This window comes from Salvelinus sp. IW2-2015, linkage group LG15, assembly GCF_002910315.2.
Source record: "Salvelinus sp. IW2-2015 linkage group LG15, ASM291031v2, whole genome shotgun sequence".
Lineage (NCBI taxonomy): Eukaryota > Metazoa > Chordata > Actinopteri > Salmoniformes > Salmonidae > Salvelinus > Salvelinus sp. IW2-2015.
In genome coordinates, this window is record NC_036855.1 from 30,631,365 (window position 1) to 30,648,385 (window position 17,021).

Here is a 17,021-nt window from a genome sequence, read left to right on the forward strand (position 1 = left end):
TTCTCTCGCTCCGTGTGTGTCTGTCTCTTTTTTTTTCTTTGGTCTGTATTTTTTTGCCTTTTGCAGAAAGTTGGGGTGACCGGCCCTCCAGATCCCCAAATGCGTTGCCCGTCTGTCATCGAGTTCGGCAAGTTTGAGATCCAGACTTGGTACTCTTCTCCGTACCCGCAAGAGTACAGCAGGTAACGAACGACACGACCCACGCTGCTTTTCCCCACACACGCTCCACTCTYAGTCAGTCCACTGTTAGTTGGCGCTCATGTAACGGGATGTCTCACCCTTTCCCCCTCAATCTTCTCCCTCCTCTGCCTGGCCCAGGCTGCCTAAGCTCTACCTGTGTGAGTTCTGCCTGCGTTACGTCAAGAGTCGCAGCATCCTCTTCCAGCACATGAGGAAGTGTGCCTGGTTCCACCCTCCAGCCAATGAGATCTACAGGAAGGATGGTGTCTCCGTGTTCGAGGTGAGACAGAAAGAGGGATACAAGATGGAGGCGGGGGGGGGGGGACCGAGGTCACCTCCCCCGCCACAAAACCACCCTGCTCCTACGTCCTCTGCCAAGAGTGGCAGTGTCACACAGGCGTTTGTCAAAGACTCTCGTTCCCCCACTGAGGCGTCAACTGTTCCCAAAACCACCGTGTTATAATATTGACCCACAACACAGTGCACCTATGTGAAGCTACCGTGCCTAGATTGTTGTTTAGTACAACTACTACTAGTCTTTTTGTTTTGTTGTACCTGGAGCCGGGACTGCTTGTGCTAAAACTATCACTTCGGAACCAACTACCGTGGTGTCAGCTAATCCGTCTGAGTTACTGATCAGCGACATCCAAAGTGCAGAAGGTTAAGAACCGCTGTACCAGTACATACTGCAGGCCTCTAGTTGAGGGCCAGTCAGTCTATGGCCGTCCGTCGGTCTTGTAGGATAGCGTCTGCAGTTTCGCTGCCTCTCCAGCCTGCCTCGTCCACTCCTGTCCTCACTCAGCAGCAGAGTAGAATAGCTGGGACGTCTGGCTGCCTGCCAGGGAGCCCCTCGCTCGCCCAGCCTGGGACACCAGAGATGCCATGGCTCACATCGTTGGCATCATTGTCTGAGGCTATAAAAGCAATCGACTCCCCTCCCGTATCCCATGAGTGTCTGTCTCATAGTTACTGACGTTGCGGTTCGGAAAGGGGCTGAATGGCGCGGTCAAGACTGCCCTTTTGAACTTGGGTCATTGTAGTCAAATGTGAATAATTGTCTTTGTCAGATTGGTGGTTGCTGTCTGTGCTCATGATGTGCAAATCAAATTCCCTTCGGGGCAATATAGGTTTTCATTCATGTTGTGTGTGTGATCTCAGGTGGATGGGAACTTGAGCACAATCTACTGTCAGAACCTGTGTCTGTTGGCCAAGCTGTTCCTGGACCACAAGACGCTGTATTACGACGTGGAGCCCTTCCTCTTTTACGTTCTCACACAGAACGACAGCAAGGGCTGCCACCTGGTGGGCTATTTCTCCAAGGTATGTCTAACCACCAAATAAATGCATATATATACGTTCCGTCAATTRTTTTGTGGCACTGAGCAAATGTGAGCGGAAACTTGTGAGCGGAAACTTTTTTGTGCAACTTCCCGGCGCGCGTTTACAGTGAACACTGAGGCTGTACCCTTACAGTTTTAGACAGTAGCCAATAGGCTACAGTGGCTATTTGAGCGTAATGTAGGCCTATCAGAGTGGCCTACCAATAAAACCAAAGGAGCAAATCCCATAACATTTTCACAGGGAAATACTGTAGTTATTGATTTCTCCATGTAGCCTATATGTGGTGTTCAATGCAGGCCTACATTGCATGAGACTTAAAAAATATATATATATTATGAAGGGCTTGACATTGAGGAATGATTGTTTTCTTGGTCTGCAACACCATGGGTCAAATAGGTGACTGTAAATTGCATTTTATTGAATGACGCAAGAAACTGTAATTGTTACCATACAGAGAATTAGACAATGTAATCTACCCTTTGCCTATTGGCTTAATTGCATATTCAAGCCTGTCTCAAAATACAACACTGCCCCTTTAATTAAGACAAGCTTTTTTTTTGTTGGCCTGACTGGCTTTTCATAAACGGCTTGAAGTGTGGCCTACACGTTRTGTGCTCTTGTAGGAAGCAGTAACTCCCCATTGCTGACCTATACTTATCTATAACTGGGCTTTATAACGCGCTGACTTGCAAAGAATATCAACAATTGTGCACGCGCGCTGCTCTGATCTGAAAAGCGTATTCGCATGTGGGTGCTTGAAAGACCTCRCGTGGGCTAGCCCCCGTCAATAGAATTCTACTCCGTGCGCTCTGGCTCTGCCTAAAACAAAATCCGACTTCATTTTGCAAAGTTAGGTTTGGTTTTGTTGCATTGAAAAGGGGCTGATATATAATGTTGATTCGATCACAGAAAAAAACATTGATTTATGTAGCGCAAACTAATGGGGCTAACTCAATCTCCTGCGTCTCTGCGGGCAGTCCTGGAGGAAGTGCACGTCCGTGTACGCAGCTCAGAGGGAACGATGTACATTAGGAAACACAACAAGGTGAACCCAAAAGTTGCCTTAAGTACAGATCTAGGACCAGCTTACCATCCCAAAATCCTAACCTTAACCGTTCCGAGTGGAAAAGTCAAAACTGTCTGTAGATCACCTTCGTTTTACTCTGGTGAATCCCTCAGTGTGCAGAGCAACGACCACAGCTGCTTTGACTGCTTTCTCTGTCTCCCCCGTGTCTGTATGGATGTTAATGCTTATTAACATAGACTGCCTGCCAAAACACAGCAATTATCTTACTGCACACACACACACACACACACACACTATTGCGCTGCTCCCAGGACATCACCGCAGCGCTGCACCACCTCATACTGGAGCAGAGAGGGGAGTGGTGAGATACGCACACAGTCAAAATTAGAATGCCGTCACAAATTCAACGACAATGTGTCTTCAGGTCGGTGTCTACACCAGGGCTCTCCAACCCTGTTCCCGGAGAGCTACCCTCCTGTAGGTTTTTTGCTCCAACCCAATGTAACTGACCTGATTTTTCAGTTTATCAACCAGCTAATTATTAGAATCAGCTGTGCTAGATTAGTGATAACCAATTGGGCGGTAGCTCTCCGGGGAACGGGGTTGGAGAGCCCTGGTCTAGACGCACCTTCCTTCTACTCCGGTGAATCCCTCTGTATGCAGAGAAACCACCGCTGCTTTGATGCTGTCTCACCCCTGTCTGTATGGATGCAGGTGCTCCTGGAATCGGCCAAAACACAGCAATTATCTTACCACACTCTCACACACAAGACTCCTACTGTATGTACTAGCACAGGCTTGCACAGGCTTGCTCAGAGAGTTTCCATGCCTACTCTCTACCTCTCTCTCTCCTCTCCAGGAGAAACACTGTCAACAGAAGTACAACGTGTCCTGCATCATGATTCTTCCCCAGTACCAGCGCAAGGGCTACGGCCGCTTCCTCATCGACTTCAGTAAGGAACCCCCGCTCAGGCTCTCAGCTAGGCTTTTACCTCCGCTCCCCAGACCTCTCTGATGCTGAACCAGTGGTTCTAAGCTGCTGTAGAGTTCTTGGTCAATGCCATCGGAATAGCAGTCAATCCCATTCAATTGAACTAGCAACATGTTGGAATCTGACTCAAAGTGCCTGTAATGAATAACGTCCGGTCCAATTCCTTGTTGAGCTGAATAATCGAAACCGCATTGGCCCCTTCCTACTCTGCTTAGCTGGTTGAATTGGACCGTTTAGAAGGTGGTGGTTGTTCTGAGGAAAAGCTGGACCACTATCATGTAGTAACAGGGCAAGTAGTGGTAGAAAAGGTAGCATGAATTTATTTTACARGGTCGGACTGAATCGTACACACCAATAGTCATAGACTGAAATGTCCGTCAAATGTAAATGCACCTCGTGACGCCGACTGGTTTTTAAAATGAACCTTGTTCTCCGCCCGCTCCCGTCTCTTTCCTCTCCCCTCCAGGCTACCTGCTGTCCAAGCGGGAGGGCCAGCCCGGCTCCCCAGAGAAGCCCCTGTCAGACCTGGGACGGCTGTCCTACACGGCCTACTGGCGCAGCGTGGTGCTGGAGTGTCTCCATGAGGTCCGCGACCGCCAGCTCACCATCCGACGCCTCAGCAAGATCACGGGCATCTGCCCCCAGGACATCACCGCCACGCTGCACCACCTCAACATGCTGGAGCAGAGAGGGGAGAGGTGAGACATGCGCTCGCACCATCAGAGGCGTAACCACGATGCCGTCACAAATTCAACGACTCGCTGACTACCAAGGCCATTTGAAAGCTGACGAGACTATTCTACAGCATGGAACACGTGTCTGTTTGGGAGTTGTTATTTGTTCAGAGTGGTTCTCCCCTCCTTGTGGGGTTTTACCCATCTGAACAACACCTTGACCTCCCCTGTCTCTGTCCCCCTGTCCTGTAGGCTAGTCCTGGTGCYTAAGGAGAAGCTGGTGTCCACCCACATGGTTCGTCTCACCGCCAGGCCCCGGCTGCTAGAGGTGGACCCTGACTCTCTCCGCTGGACCCCCGTCATCGTCACCAACACTGTGGTGTCGGAGGGAGAGGAGGCGGAGGGGGAGGAGGAGGAAGAGAGGGAGGAGGACACCTGCAAGGGGGTGAGGATAATGATGCTTCAGGTTCTAAAAAATGTTTTGATGGAAGACATTACAACAATGACTTGTGTGTATTAGGGTGGTAAATGATGGAGTTAATTTGATAATATTTTGAAACAGATCAAGCCTAGCCACAAGGTGTCTCCGTTCTCCTGGCTCATCCGAGGAGGAGAGGAAGAAGAGGAGAGGAAGTGCTTCCCGGGGTTCCCCGCTAGCCAAAGCTCTCCGGCCTCCTCCCCAGTCCGCTGCCCTTTGCCCATCCCCGACCACCGCCCCCCTCCCCCCGCCAACGTAGAGCGCCGGGGCAGGGGCCGCCCTCCCAAGAACTGGCCCTGGGGCAAGGTGAAGGATGGGCCGCGGGCCGAGAGGCGGCCGGGCCCGGGACGACCCCCAAAGATCCGGGTGGAAGTGCAGGATGATGAGGAGGAGGAGGAGGAGGAGGAGGAGGACGACAGGACTGAGGGCACTAAAGCCAGCACCACCTTCGGCAGCAGCCCACCTTCCCTCTTCTCCTCAGACAGGCAGCAGGCGGATTCTACAGGCACCATCAGGCCCCTAGAGATGCTTGGCAGGCAATCTGTTGTCCCACCCCCACGCAGCAGAGGGCGACCTCCCAGGAAGACGAGGGGCCCCGAGCGCAGGCTGAGTGAGGGGCCCGGGGAGGCCTTTCCCCAGTTGCCCCTGTCACCCAGGCTCAGCGACCCGTCYCCGGTCAGACGGAGCTGCTTAAGTGAAAGCAGCGAGGAAGAGGATGGCGACGATGACGTGGAGACGGGGGATCACTCCCCACCCATCCTCACAAAGCCCACCCTGGGGCTCAAATGCAAGGTGAATGGAAAGACTGGATCTGCTGAACTGCTTGATATAGGTCACTCCAAATGATAAGAACGTTGTAACCTCGAAAGAAACATTAGCGACGACCTCTTCCAAAATAAGAGATTCACACTTTCTGCTTGCAACGTTTTACTGTTTTCAAAAGCTTTTCCATGTCTCCCCAGAAACCGTTGAGGAAGAGGCGCATGCGTCAGCGCAGCCACAGCCACGCCCACAGCAGCGTGGTGACCGAGACCATCTCCGAGACCACCGAGGTGCTAGATGAGCCCTTCGTGGACTCTGACTCTGAGAGGCCAATGCCCCGGCTGGAGGAGGAGACCCCCCTGAGGCGCTACCCCCCGGGCCGCTCCGCCCTCCGACACACGGACCCTACGGCCAAGCGGGGCCGACGAGCCAACCTCACAGAGTCTGAGGAGGACGGTGAGTCKACAGGATCCACAGGGCTAACAGAGCAGTTATTTATGTCGCAAGGTATAGGTGTACAGTAGCTAGGCATTGATATAGAGTACTTGCTTGAGTAGATCTGTATGTGTAACAATGGATCTCTCTCCCCCTCTGTTCTCGTATAGAACCCACTCCTGTTCTGAAGTCAGTTGCCTCCCTACGGAACCCAGAGCCCACGGCCTCCGCAGACACCTCGGCGGCCAACCCAGAGTCCCCCGTCAAGAAGAAAAAAGGCTGGCCCAAGGGCAAGCCCCGCAAGCCCCTGCACTTGAGGAAATGGCCGGACAGACCACCTGGCAGCGGGGCCAACCAGAACGCGGGGGACACCAGTCTGACCACCTCGGGGGACCCTCTGCCCCCCAAGATCAAGATGAAGCCGGGCCGCAAGCCCCAGAGCTTTTACCTACAGCGGGCCCAGGAGGAGGCCAAGAGGCAGGAGGCAGAGAGACCGAGGCTGGGTCTGGGAGGGGGGCAGCAGCTAGACAAGCCCCACCAGCAGCTAGAGGACCGTGCCTGCAAGAGGTCCTCCAGAGCTGCAGCTACCGACAACGACAAATGCAAAGACTCTGATGAAGAGGACGACTATCCCCCCAAGCCCGTGGAGCAGAAGATCCCTAAGAGGCGGGGGCGACCGCCCAAAAACCCATCCCRGCTACAACAACCCATCCCTAAGCCGCTCCCTGTCTCGGAGCCAGAGGAGGAGGAGGAGGAGACAGAGAGGGGCTGGGTAGAGGACAAACCGAGCCATCCACCGCCCCGCTCCCTGCTGTCTTCTACCGGAGGCCCCAGTGCCCCCCAGCCCAGCAGGCCAGACAAGAACAGAGACATGGCTGACAGGGAGGATGAGGAAGACGAGGAGAGGGAGGATGAGGAGTGTGCGAGCCTGGGCAGCAGCAGTAGGAGGACCGTGGCAATGCCAGGCTCGGGGAGCAGACGCAGCGACGACCATGATGCAGACGACGAAGGAGACGGACACCTGGAGGACAAGAGCAAGAAGAGGAAGGCCCAGGACTCTGAGGAGGAGGAAGAGCCTACCTCCCCCGCCTGCTCTCCGCCCGTCAAAGAGGAACCCCAGGGCGGGGAAGGTTTTTTAGACATGCAGGGAAGCGTGCAGGCCAGAGACTCCTATGTCAGCAAGCAAGAGGAGGACGACGAAGAGGAGGACGACGAAGAGGCGGAGGAGGAGCTGCAGGAGGTGAAGTGCCGGCCGCTGGACGCAGCACAGGACGAGAGGAGGCGGCGGCGAGAGGCGGAGGAGTCAGCAGCGGCAGCTGCGGCGGTGGAGACTGTGACAGCCATCTCAGTCCCCTCCGAGCCCCTAGAGCTGCAGGCGCTGCACCCCGAGGACAAGGCTGTCACGGTGCTGATGGAGCCCCAGCACCCACACCCCCACCAGCACCCCGACTCCTTCAAGGAGGAGCTGACCCACCACCACGGGTCCCATCACGGCCAGCACCACCACAACAACGAGCTGGACCTGGAGACGGTGCAGGCGGTCCAGTCTCTGACCCAGGGAGAGGCCCAGGACGAGGAGCCAGAGAGCCACGGGGTCTCCCACGGAGCCTACCAGGACTGTGAAGAGACGCTGGCCGCCTGCCGCACCCTGCAGAGCTACAGCCACGCCGGGGAGGCCGAGGAGGAGGCTACCCACCTGGCCCTGGTGGAGGAGTGTGGAGCCTCCCAACACAGCAGCCCCCTGCCCCATACCATAACCCCCTTACCCAGCCAGTCAGTCCGCTCRGTCAACAGCCCAGCAGGCGTGACCCCAGGAGGGGTGATGGAGTCTGGGCTGGGGCAGCAGAGAGAGGGCACGCCAGGCCCTACTGGGGGAACAGGGGGAGGGGTGTACACCCAGATCACCCCTGAGCACCCCAGCTCTCTGTCAGCCCCGTCCCAGCAGAACATGGAGACCAGTCCCTTGATGGACGTGCCGTCGGTGTCGGACCACTCCCAGCAGGTGGTGGACAGTGGATTCAGTGACCTGGGCAGCATCGAGAGCACCACAGAGAACTATGACAATCCCAGCAGCTACGATTCCACCATGGGCAGCGGGGGAGGGAACAACAGCGGTAACCATGCGGTCGCCTCTTCCTCGTCGTCGGCGGGCTCTTCCTCTAACTCGGCCACGCCCTCCTCACAGGGCAACAGCTGCTCCTTTGTCCCGGCGCCCGGCCTCACGTCTCCCAGCGGCGCTGTGACATCACAGCTCGCCATGGGCAGCTGCAGCCTCATCCAACAGACCGGGCCAGGGCCCAATAATGGTCCGGGAGCCAACATGGGTGGCAACAACAGTGTGTCCCAGCCTCCGCTGCCACCCCGTCCGCCGTCTGCCAACACCCACCAAGGCATCAAGTCTCCTCAGAGCTTTGTGAACGAGAGGCCACCCAGCGCCAGCCAGCAGTCCCAGAAAAAAGTGCAGCAGCAGGGTCCCAACCCCCAACCCTCGGCCCCTCCAAACCCCCACCCGCCACAGCAGCAGCAGCCCCTGTCCCAGTGCAGTATGGGGAACGGCTTTGGCTCCACGCCAATGATCATGGAGATCCCTGAGAGTYCCTCCCAGGGTGGGGGCCGCAGCCTGTACGAGCGGATGGGCCAGGACTTTGGTGCAGGGGGTTACCCCCAGCCCTCGGCCACGTTCAGCCTGGCTAAGCTGCAGCAGCTTACCAACACCATCATGGACCCCCACGCCATGCCCTACTCGCACTCGGCCTCCGTCACGTCATARGCCACCAGTGTTTCTCTGTCTAACCCCGGTCTGGCCCAGCTCTCCCCCTCCCCACACCCTCCCTTAACCCAGGGCCAGGCCACCATGAGCCCCCCTCCACAAATGAGCTCTGGCTCCATGAACCTGGGCTCCCTGCAGCTGCAGTGCAACATGCCCACCGGCAACATCGGCCTGCCTCCCCCGCCCCACACCCAGAGGCTGCAGGGCCAGATGGCCACGGTGAAGGGCCACATCGCCATCCGCTCCAAGGCCCAGCTGGCCCCTGCTCCCTCCCCGCACCAGCAGCAGCTGTACGGCCGCAGCTCTGGGTCCGTGGCCATGCAGGGCTCGCCCCGTACCCTGGCCGTGCAGCGCAGTATGATGCCCAACCTCATGCCCACGCCGGCCGGTTACAACACCATGAACATGAACCAGCTGAACGCCATGTCGGCCGGCTACCGCATGCCACAGCCTATGATGAACAGCGGTTACCACGGGAACCCCCCTTACATGAACCAGCCCGCCCAGTATCCCATGCAAATGCAGATGGGCATGATGGGGGGGCAGGGGTACCCGCAGCAGCCTATGCAGCCCAATCACCACGGCAACATGATGTACACGGGCCCCACCCACCACAGCTACGCCGGCGTCCCCAAACAGTCGCCTTACATGAGCAGATGAGTAGAGAACCCCACAGCAGCGCCGCAGCTCTCAAGAGATGGGGGGGGGGGGGGACACTCTCCGACCTGGCACTCTGATGTAGGGAGGGACTCTGCTGTCTCCTCTCTTTACTGTATTACTTGGTGTTGAATCCACCCTCTCCAAAGCCAGAGCGAGCATAAAGGGAGAGCGAGGGGAGACTATTTTCAATGTTTTGTATGTGTAATTTTGTTCTATTCAGTTGGATTCATCCCCCACCCCCAAGCTGGCTGTGTAGTGAGTATGCTGGCTGTGTAGGYAGTATGCTGGCACGATACATAACGTGTAACTGAACCTCTGGTACTGTCTGGCAGACTGCACTAGTCTAGTCAGACCTACACGACACGCTCCTCTCTGGCACAGTTTCTACGCTAACGGAAGGCTCCCCTCCACTGTTTACTGGGAGGAGAGTGGAGGAGGAGGAYGAAGAAGATGGGCTGAAACATGGACTTTGGAGGACCTTACATTGTCAAAACTGAGAGGTTAACTAAATATATTAAACCATGCACACAATATTGTAATTGACATAGGAAGCCTTAACTTGGAAAAAAGAGACTGATTATAATTGTAGATGGACTTTTCTTTCAATATATTTGAATACTTTCATTGTTTTTATTTTGACAACCGTTGAAAACAACTCGCGTGCAGTTCAACCTCTCTATGCTTTGGTCTTGAAGTATGGCATACTGAAATGGTGGTACTCCATCTAGCTCCGACACACACACACACACACACACACGCGCGCACAACCCTTGCCACTTGGTGAGCCGGGGCACTTCAGTCTCACAGTTGAGATTCATGGGTCCTCAGTGTCACAACAGTGTCAGGAGTCTGTCTTCCTGGTAGGAGGGTGTGTATCAGGAGAGGGATCACTGTCCAGAAATAGGTAAACCAGTAGTCTTCTTGGGCACCACCCAGGATGCTGTAGCTGTGCGTTCTGGAATGTTTAGATGTAAATATTCTGCTACTTCCTGTCGATTCACAGTCCAGCATTGTCAGTCAGCGAGCCAGCTAGTCTCCCCTCAGTGGCAGGCAGAAGACATTGCAGCACTTACATTTTTTGGGGGGTCACACTCTACAGAAGGCTATTATTAGGCCTTTTTACCCAGTTGATGGTGTATGTCTGTCGTCCCCATGCAGTTTACCTTCCAGGGAAAGAGATATGAAGTCTGCCAGGTGGAGTAACTCACTGCTTTAAGGAAAACCAGRTGTTGGAAATTAGCTGAGCCACTTCATTAAGTGTTAGTAACCCACAAGCAGAGGTCAAGGCATCCTCTCTGAACACTGTTTTCTGTTAAAACGAGTTCATCTGTGCAAGTCTGCAGTGCACTTCCATTGACTAGTAGAGATGTCTGCGCTCTATGGACCATCGGCATACGGAGAGGTGGCCAATGCCAAATACTGTGCATTGTGTACGCCTTGCCCCCCCCACACACATAGACATCTGGCTGGTCACTGTGTTAGGATGGGACGGGTGGTGGAGGAATTGACCCAGTTGTCTCAATGTTTCAGTATTCAAAGTCAAAATGAGGATACTTTTCTTAGACCTGACGTTTTCATATATTATTTGTGGGGTTTTTTTCTTTTCTTTTTTTCTGAATTTWATCAGACTGGGCAGCTTTCTTTTATGACACAAGCTGACTCTTTTTGACTTTAGAAAACCTATTGTAGAGAATGTTTTTTCTATAATATAAAAAAGAAAAATTCTGACATTGGTACTGTCATTTTTTTCACTTCTGTTTCAGGAAAAAACTACATATTTTTTAGCTCGACTCTTGAGGTAATATTATTAAGAAATTCAAGACAAAAAAAATTAACACTCACTTTTAGTGAATTTAAGATGCCTTTTAACCTCTCCATTCCATCTCATCTCTAGAGTTTTCTATCTTTGTGTAGTATATTAATGCTATTTTAAAACAAAAGGAAAAAACATATCTGAAGGCCACTTAGCCGTTCTTTTGTTTCGATTTTTTTTGGTGTGTGTGTGTGTGTATAGGACGACTTCCTTGCGTTTTAAGAGGCATGTAAAAATGAGCTCAGTATATTTGTCTGTTTATATCGCTTCCCTTTTTGTATCCTTTGTAATTGTACATGGTGCATTGTGAGCTAAGAGAGTACAAGATAGAGGCTGGGTGCATAGCGATGGTTGATAGCGCCCTGCTGCCTCTGTCTCTCTACTTTGTCCCTGTATGTATTTCCATTTATTTGTTTGTTTTTCTTAGCAAGTACTTTCAAAGAACTCTGTACATTTTAACATAAAACAAAAATAAATTATGTTGAGCCATGTATGTTGTCATGTTATTTTATCTATTGTTCGGACTTTTAATAATTGCTGCTCCTTGGCAGTGATTTTCTCACTTTAACCAGAAATTCATTGATTTCAATTCTTATTTGTGCTTCTTTGCTAATAGAAACATTGCTATGTGAAGCTGGCTCATATATACTGAACAAAAATATAAACGCAACATACAACAATTTCAATGATTTTACTGAGATACAGTTCATATAAGGAAATCAGTCAATTGAAAAATTCATTAGGGCCTAATCTATGAATTTCACATGACTGGGCCAATCAGAATTAGTTTTATTACAGACAGAAATACTCCAAATGTCCAGTTGGCTGGTCTCAGACAATCCTGCAGGTGAAGAAGCAGGATGTGGAAGTCCTGGGCTGGCGTGGTTATGTGTGGTCTGCAGTTGTGAGGCCGGTCGGACGTACTTCCAAATTCTCTAAAATGACGTTGGAGGTGGTTTATTGTCAGGGTTGAGAAGTAACGGATTACAAAAAAACGGTAACTGATCCGTTACTTTACCAGCAAACCCCCCCCCCCGAAAGTTTAAGTTTGCTCCACCTGAGCGAGCCTGACCACTATGATGACACACCAAATGTGTTTGATGGATCGTGGGAAAAGAGCAGGAATAGGCTTTTGTAGGCTTACAATCCAAGCTATGTCTTCCAATGGTGTGACTGCTGTCGGCATCCAAAGATTATCCAATTTGAATAAACGCTTGGAGGTAAGGATGACAGCAGTGGTGTACAGTCGTGGCCAAAAGTTTTGAGAATGACACAAATACTAATTTTCACACAGTCTGCTGTCTCAGTTTGTATGATGGCAATTTGCATATACTTCAGAATGTTTATGAAGAGTGATCAGATGAATTGCAATTAATTGCAAAGTCCCTCTTTGCCATGCAAATGAACTGAATCCCCCAAAAACATTTCCACTGCATTTCAGCCCTGCCACAAAAAGACCAGCTGACATGTCAGTGATTCTCTCGTTAACACAGGTGTGAGTGTTGATGAGGACCAGGCTGGAGATCACTCTGTCGTGCTGATTGAGTTTGAATAACAGACTGGAAGCTTAAAAGGAGGTGTTCTTCCTCTGTCAACCATGTTACCTGCAAGGAAACATGTGCCGTCATCATTGCTTTGCACAAAAAGGGCTTCACAGGCAAGGATATTGCTGCCAGTAAGATTGCACCTAAAAAGAAAACGTTTATCGGATCATCAAGAACTTCAAGGAGAGCGGTTCAATTGTTGTGGAAGGCTTCAGGGCCCCCAAGAAGTCCAGCAAGCGCCAGACCGTCTCCTAAAGTTGATTCAGCTGCGGGATCGGGGCACCACCAGTACAGAGCTTGCTCAGGAATGGCAGCAGGCAGGTGTGAGTGCATCTGCACGCACAGTGAGGGGAGACTTTTAGAGGATGGCCTGGTATCAAGAAGCGCAGCAAGGAAGCCACTTCTCTCCAGGAAAACATCAGGGACAGACTGATATTCTGCAAAAGGTACAGGGATGGACTGCTGAGGACTGGGGTAAAGTCATTTTCTCTGATGAATCCTTTCCGATTGTTTGGTGCATCCGGTAAAAAGCTTGTCCGGAGAAGACAAGGTGAGCGCTACCATCAGTCCTGTGTCATGCCAACAGTAAGCATCCTGAGACCATTCATGTGTGGGATTGCTTCTCAGCCAAGGGAGTGGCTCACTCACAATTTTGCCTAAGAACACAGCCATGAATAAAGAATGGTACCAACACATCCTTCTCCCAACCATCCAGGAACAGTTTGGTGACGAACAATGCCTTTTCCAGCATGATGGAGCACCTTGCCAAAAGGCAAAAGTGAAAACTAAGTGGCTCGGGGAACAAAACATCGATATTTTGGGTCCATGGCAGGAAACTCCCCAGACCTTAATCCCATTGAGAACTTGTGGTCAATCCTCAAGAGGCGGGTGGACAAACAAAAACCCCACAAATTCTGACAAACTCCAAGCATTGATTATGCAAGAATGGGCTGCCATCAGTCAGGATGTGGCCCAGAAGTTAATTGACAGCATGCCAGGGCGGATTGCAGAGGTCTTGAAAAAGAAGGGTCAACACTGCAAATATGGACTCTTTGCATCAACTTCATGTAATTGCCAATAAAAGCCTTTGACACTTATGAAATGCTTGTAATTATACTTCAGTATTCCATAGTAACATCTGACAAAAATATCTAAAGACACTGAAGCAGCAAACTTTGGAAATAATATTTGTGTCATTCTCAAAACTTTTGGCCACGACTGTAGTCTACGGCGATACGGATATCACTTATTATTGATATCTACATAGCGCATTGATGTGAATCACACTGCTGCTCTCATTAAGCTATTTGCGCCTTACGGATTGGGGTTGTGCATGGCTGTTCACAAATCTAAATGTGTATTTGAACCCAATAATGGTTGAATTCAAGAAGTTTAAGCTGCCTATCAATCATTGTTTTTGAAACCAGTGGACATTCAGTGAAAAATGCGCTCTTCCAACAGCTGTATAGTGCGGATCCCAGCCTATGGAATAAAAGTGGGGCTTTTATTGCTCAATCTAATTCATGCTGATTAAAAATAAATATATATCAATAGGCCTAATGAACACATGCTCAAACTCGCACACTTTTGATAGACTTAAAGGGGAAATCTGTAGTTGCTACATCCATTTTTGGAATTATAAATTATATATTAATGTAAAGATATAATTTAATCATATTATATGTAGTAGAAATTGATGGGTTAGAAGAAGCCTACATAACCAACCCATAAAGTAAAATGTAACATCAATATGTCCAGCTATGTAAACTTTAACACTGATTTATCCTGCAATAGATGACMTTCAATTGGTAACATACATTTTTGTCTTCTTCTAATGCCTCTTAAGGGGAAAGTCATCTAAAAGTAACTGAATGTAATCAGATTACGTTACTGAGTTTGGGTAATCCAAAAGTTGAGTTACTGATTACAATTTTGGACAGATAACTAACGGATTACATTTAGAAAGTAACCTACCCAACTCTGTTTATGGTAGAGAAATTAACATTCAATTCTCTGGCAACAGCTCTGGTGGACGTTCCTGCAGTCAGCATGCCTATTGCACGCTCCTTCAAAACTTGACATCTGTGGCATTGTGTTGTGTGAAATAACTGCACATTTTAGAGTGGCCTTTTATTGTTCCCAGCACAACGTGCAGCTGTGTAATGATCATGCTGTTTAATCATCTTCCTGATATGCCACACCTGTCTTGGAGAGACTACAGAAAGATAGGGACGGTGTTGATCCATCTGGTTTGTTTAAGAGACATCTGGATACTGTGTATCAGGATTTTGTGGCCATTTACACAGATGGTTCAAAAGATCCAAGGACAGGAAGTACTGGGTCAGCATTTGTAGTGCAGGAATGTGGGGTGGAAGTCAGGACATGTATTATAGAACATCTGGCTGTATATACAGTGGAGCTGATGGCCACACTGTTGGCCTTGCAGTGGGTGGAGGAAGTCCAGCCAGTAGTTATTTGCTCTGATTCATGTGCAGTGTTAATGAGTCTCTAGTCCTTTAGGTCACGTAGCAGACAAGACCTGCTTTGTGAGGTGCTACAAGCCCATGGCAGGATTAGACAGATGGGTATACAGATCAGATTTACTTGGGTCCCAGCCCATGTGGGGATGGAGTGGAACGAGGCAGTTGATGTACTGGCTAAACAAGCACTTAGAAGTGGCGATGTTGATGTTGTAGTTTCAATGAGCAAGGCAGAGGCAAAAAGCCTGATATGGACAGTGATATTGCAGAGATGGCAGGAGCAGTGGAATAGAGATGCTAATGCAGGCATTTATTTCAAGTACAGAGGCAAGTTGGGGAGGCTATTTTTTACAAGATTAAGGGTGGGACACAGCCAGTTGAATAAGTCCTTAAATGTGATAGGAAATCATCCAACAGGAAAGTGAGTATTGCCAGGAAACCGAGACCTTGGAGCATGTATTACTACAGTGTGGGCAGTATCAGAGAGAAAGAGAGAGGCTGAGATCTAGTATGAGGGAGAAGGAGATACAGGAAATTAGTATAAAGAGTATATTGAGTAGAACGTCATTAGACATAGTSTCAAATATTTTTGTATCTTTTTTAAGAGCAACGGGGCTGGCAGGTAGGATTTTGTGGCGCAGTGGTCTAAGGCAGTGCATCTCAGTGCTAGAGGCGTCACTACAGACATCCTGGTTCGAATCCAGGCTGTATCATAACCGGCCGTGGTTGGGAGTCCCATAGGGTGGCGATAAACACCAATGAAGAAGAACCCACACCTGTCAGGTGGATGTATTATCTTGGCAAAGGAGAAATGCTCACTAACAGGGATGTAAATAAATTTGTGCACAACATTTGAGAGAAATAAGCTTTTTTGTGTATATGAAACATTTCTGGGATCTTTTATTTCAGCTCATGTAACATGGGACCAACACTTTACATATTAGGCTCCCGAGTGGTGCAGTGATCTAAGACACTGCATCTCAGTGCAAGAGGCATCATTGCAGTACCTGGTTTGAATCCAGGCTGCATCACATCCGGGCGTGACTGGGAGTCCCATAGGGCGGCGCACAATTYGCCCAGCGTTGTCCGGGTTTGGCGGGGGTAGGCCGTCATTGTAAATAAGAATTTGTTCTTAACTGACTTGCCTATTTAAATAAAAAAAGTTGKGTTTATATTTTTGTTCAGTATAAGAGTGGATCAGATGCTAGTCCGTGACTGCAAAAGGTGAGACTGATTGCAAATACATATTTGGCTTCCATTTAAGGGATCCATTTGAAGAAAATTGCCAATCCCCATAAACAGCTATCTACTTGATAAGATATCTTCAATATGAGTGAGTCCATTATCCAATTTATCATATTTACAGACTCACATATGGAAAACACTATCAAAAGGACCAATTATATTCTGATTTAACAGTATCTCCATTTCACATGTATGTACGTGCCAATTATGTAAATTATATAAACATGTACTGTATATTCAAATAGCCTACACTTTAAAAATATAMATATTTTACCCCTCCCAGGGMCTATGGGTTTGATAGATTTGATACATGGTGGTTTCAATGTAACCAAGTAAATTATTTTCCATTACATTCTATTCATTGGAAATATATCTATTTTGTATCCACAAAATGTATCCACAAAATGAAATCTGATATGATCCGTAGACGATGTCTTYACACAAAATGTCAGACACGACGGTGCCGTTTAGCCAATCAAGGTCCATGTTCAGCCTGTGTTTACTGGGCGTTGTCCAATTACAATTGAGTTCCGAGTGGTACGGACATGCACGAACCTCCGCACTATGGACCAATCACTATTTGGGAGAGGAGGGCATAATTGCTTTTTTTCGTCTCCGATT

General features: G+C 49.7%; 1 protein-coding gene across 3 annotated transcripts in view; it reads left to right on the plus strand.

Moving 5' to 3' along the window:
• Window positions 1-11,622, plus strand: part of LOC111974629 (histone acetyltransferase KAT6A-like) — a 32,117-nt gene extending 20,495 nt beyond the window's left edge. For all 3 annotated transcript variants that reach the window (XM_024002507.2, XM_024002510.2, XM_024002509.2), the window contains 9 exon segments: window positions 67-182; window positions 319-460; window positions 1,339-1,500; window positions 3,408-3,501; window positions 4,006-4,237; window positions 4,466-4,658; window positions 4,776-5,483; window positions 5,654-5,909; window positions 6,059-11,622. In XM_024002507.2, the coding sequence (XP_023858275.1) occupies window positions 67-182; window positions 319-460; window positions 1,339-1,500; window positions 3,408-3,501; window positions 4,006-4,237; window positions 4,466-4,658; window positions 4,776-5,483; window positions 5,654-5,909; window positions 6,059-9,318 (5,163 nt within the window). In that variant the 3' untranslated portion in view covers window positions 9,319-11,622.
• The last annotated feature ends 5,399 nt before the right edge of the window (window positions 11,623-17,021 follow it).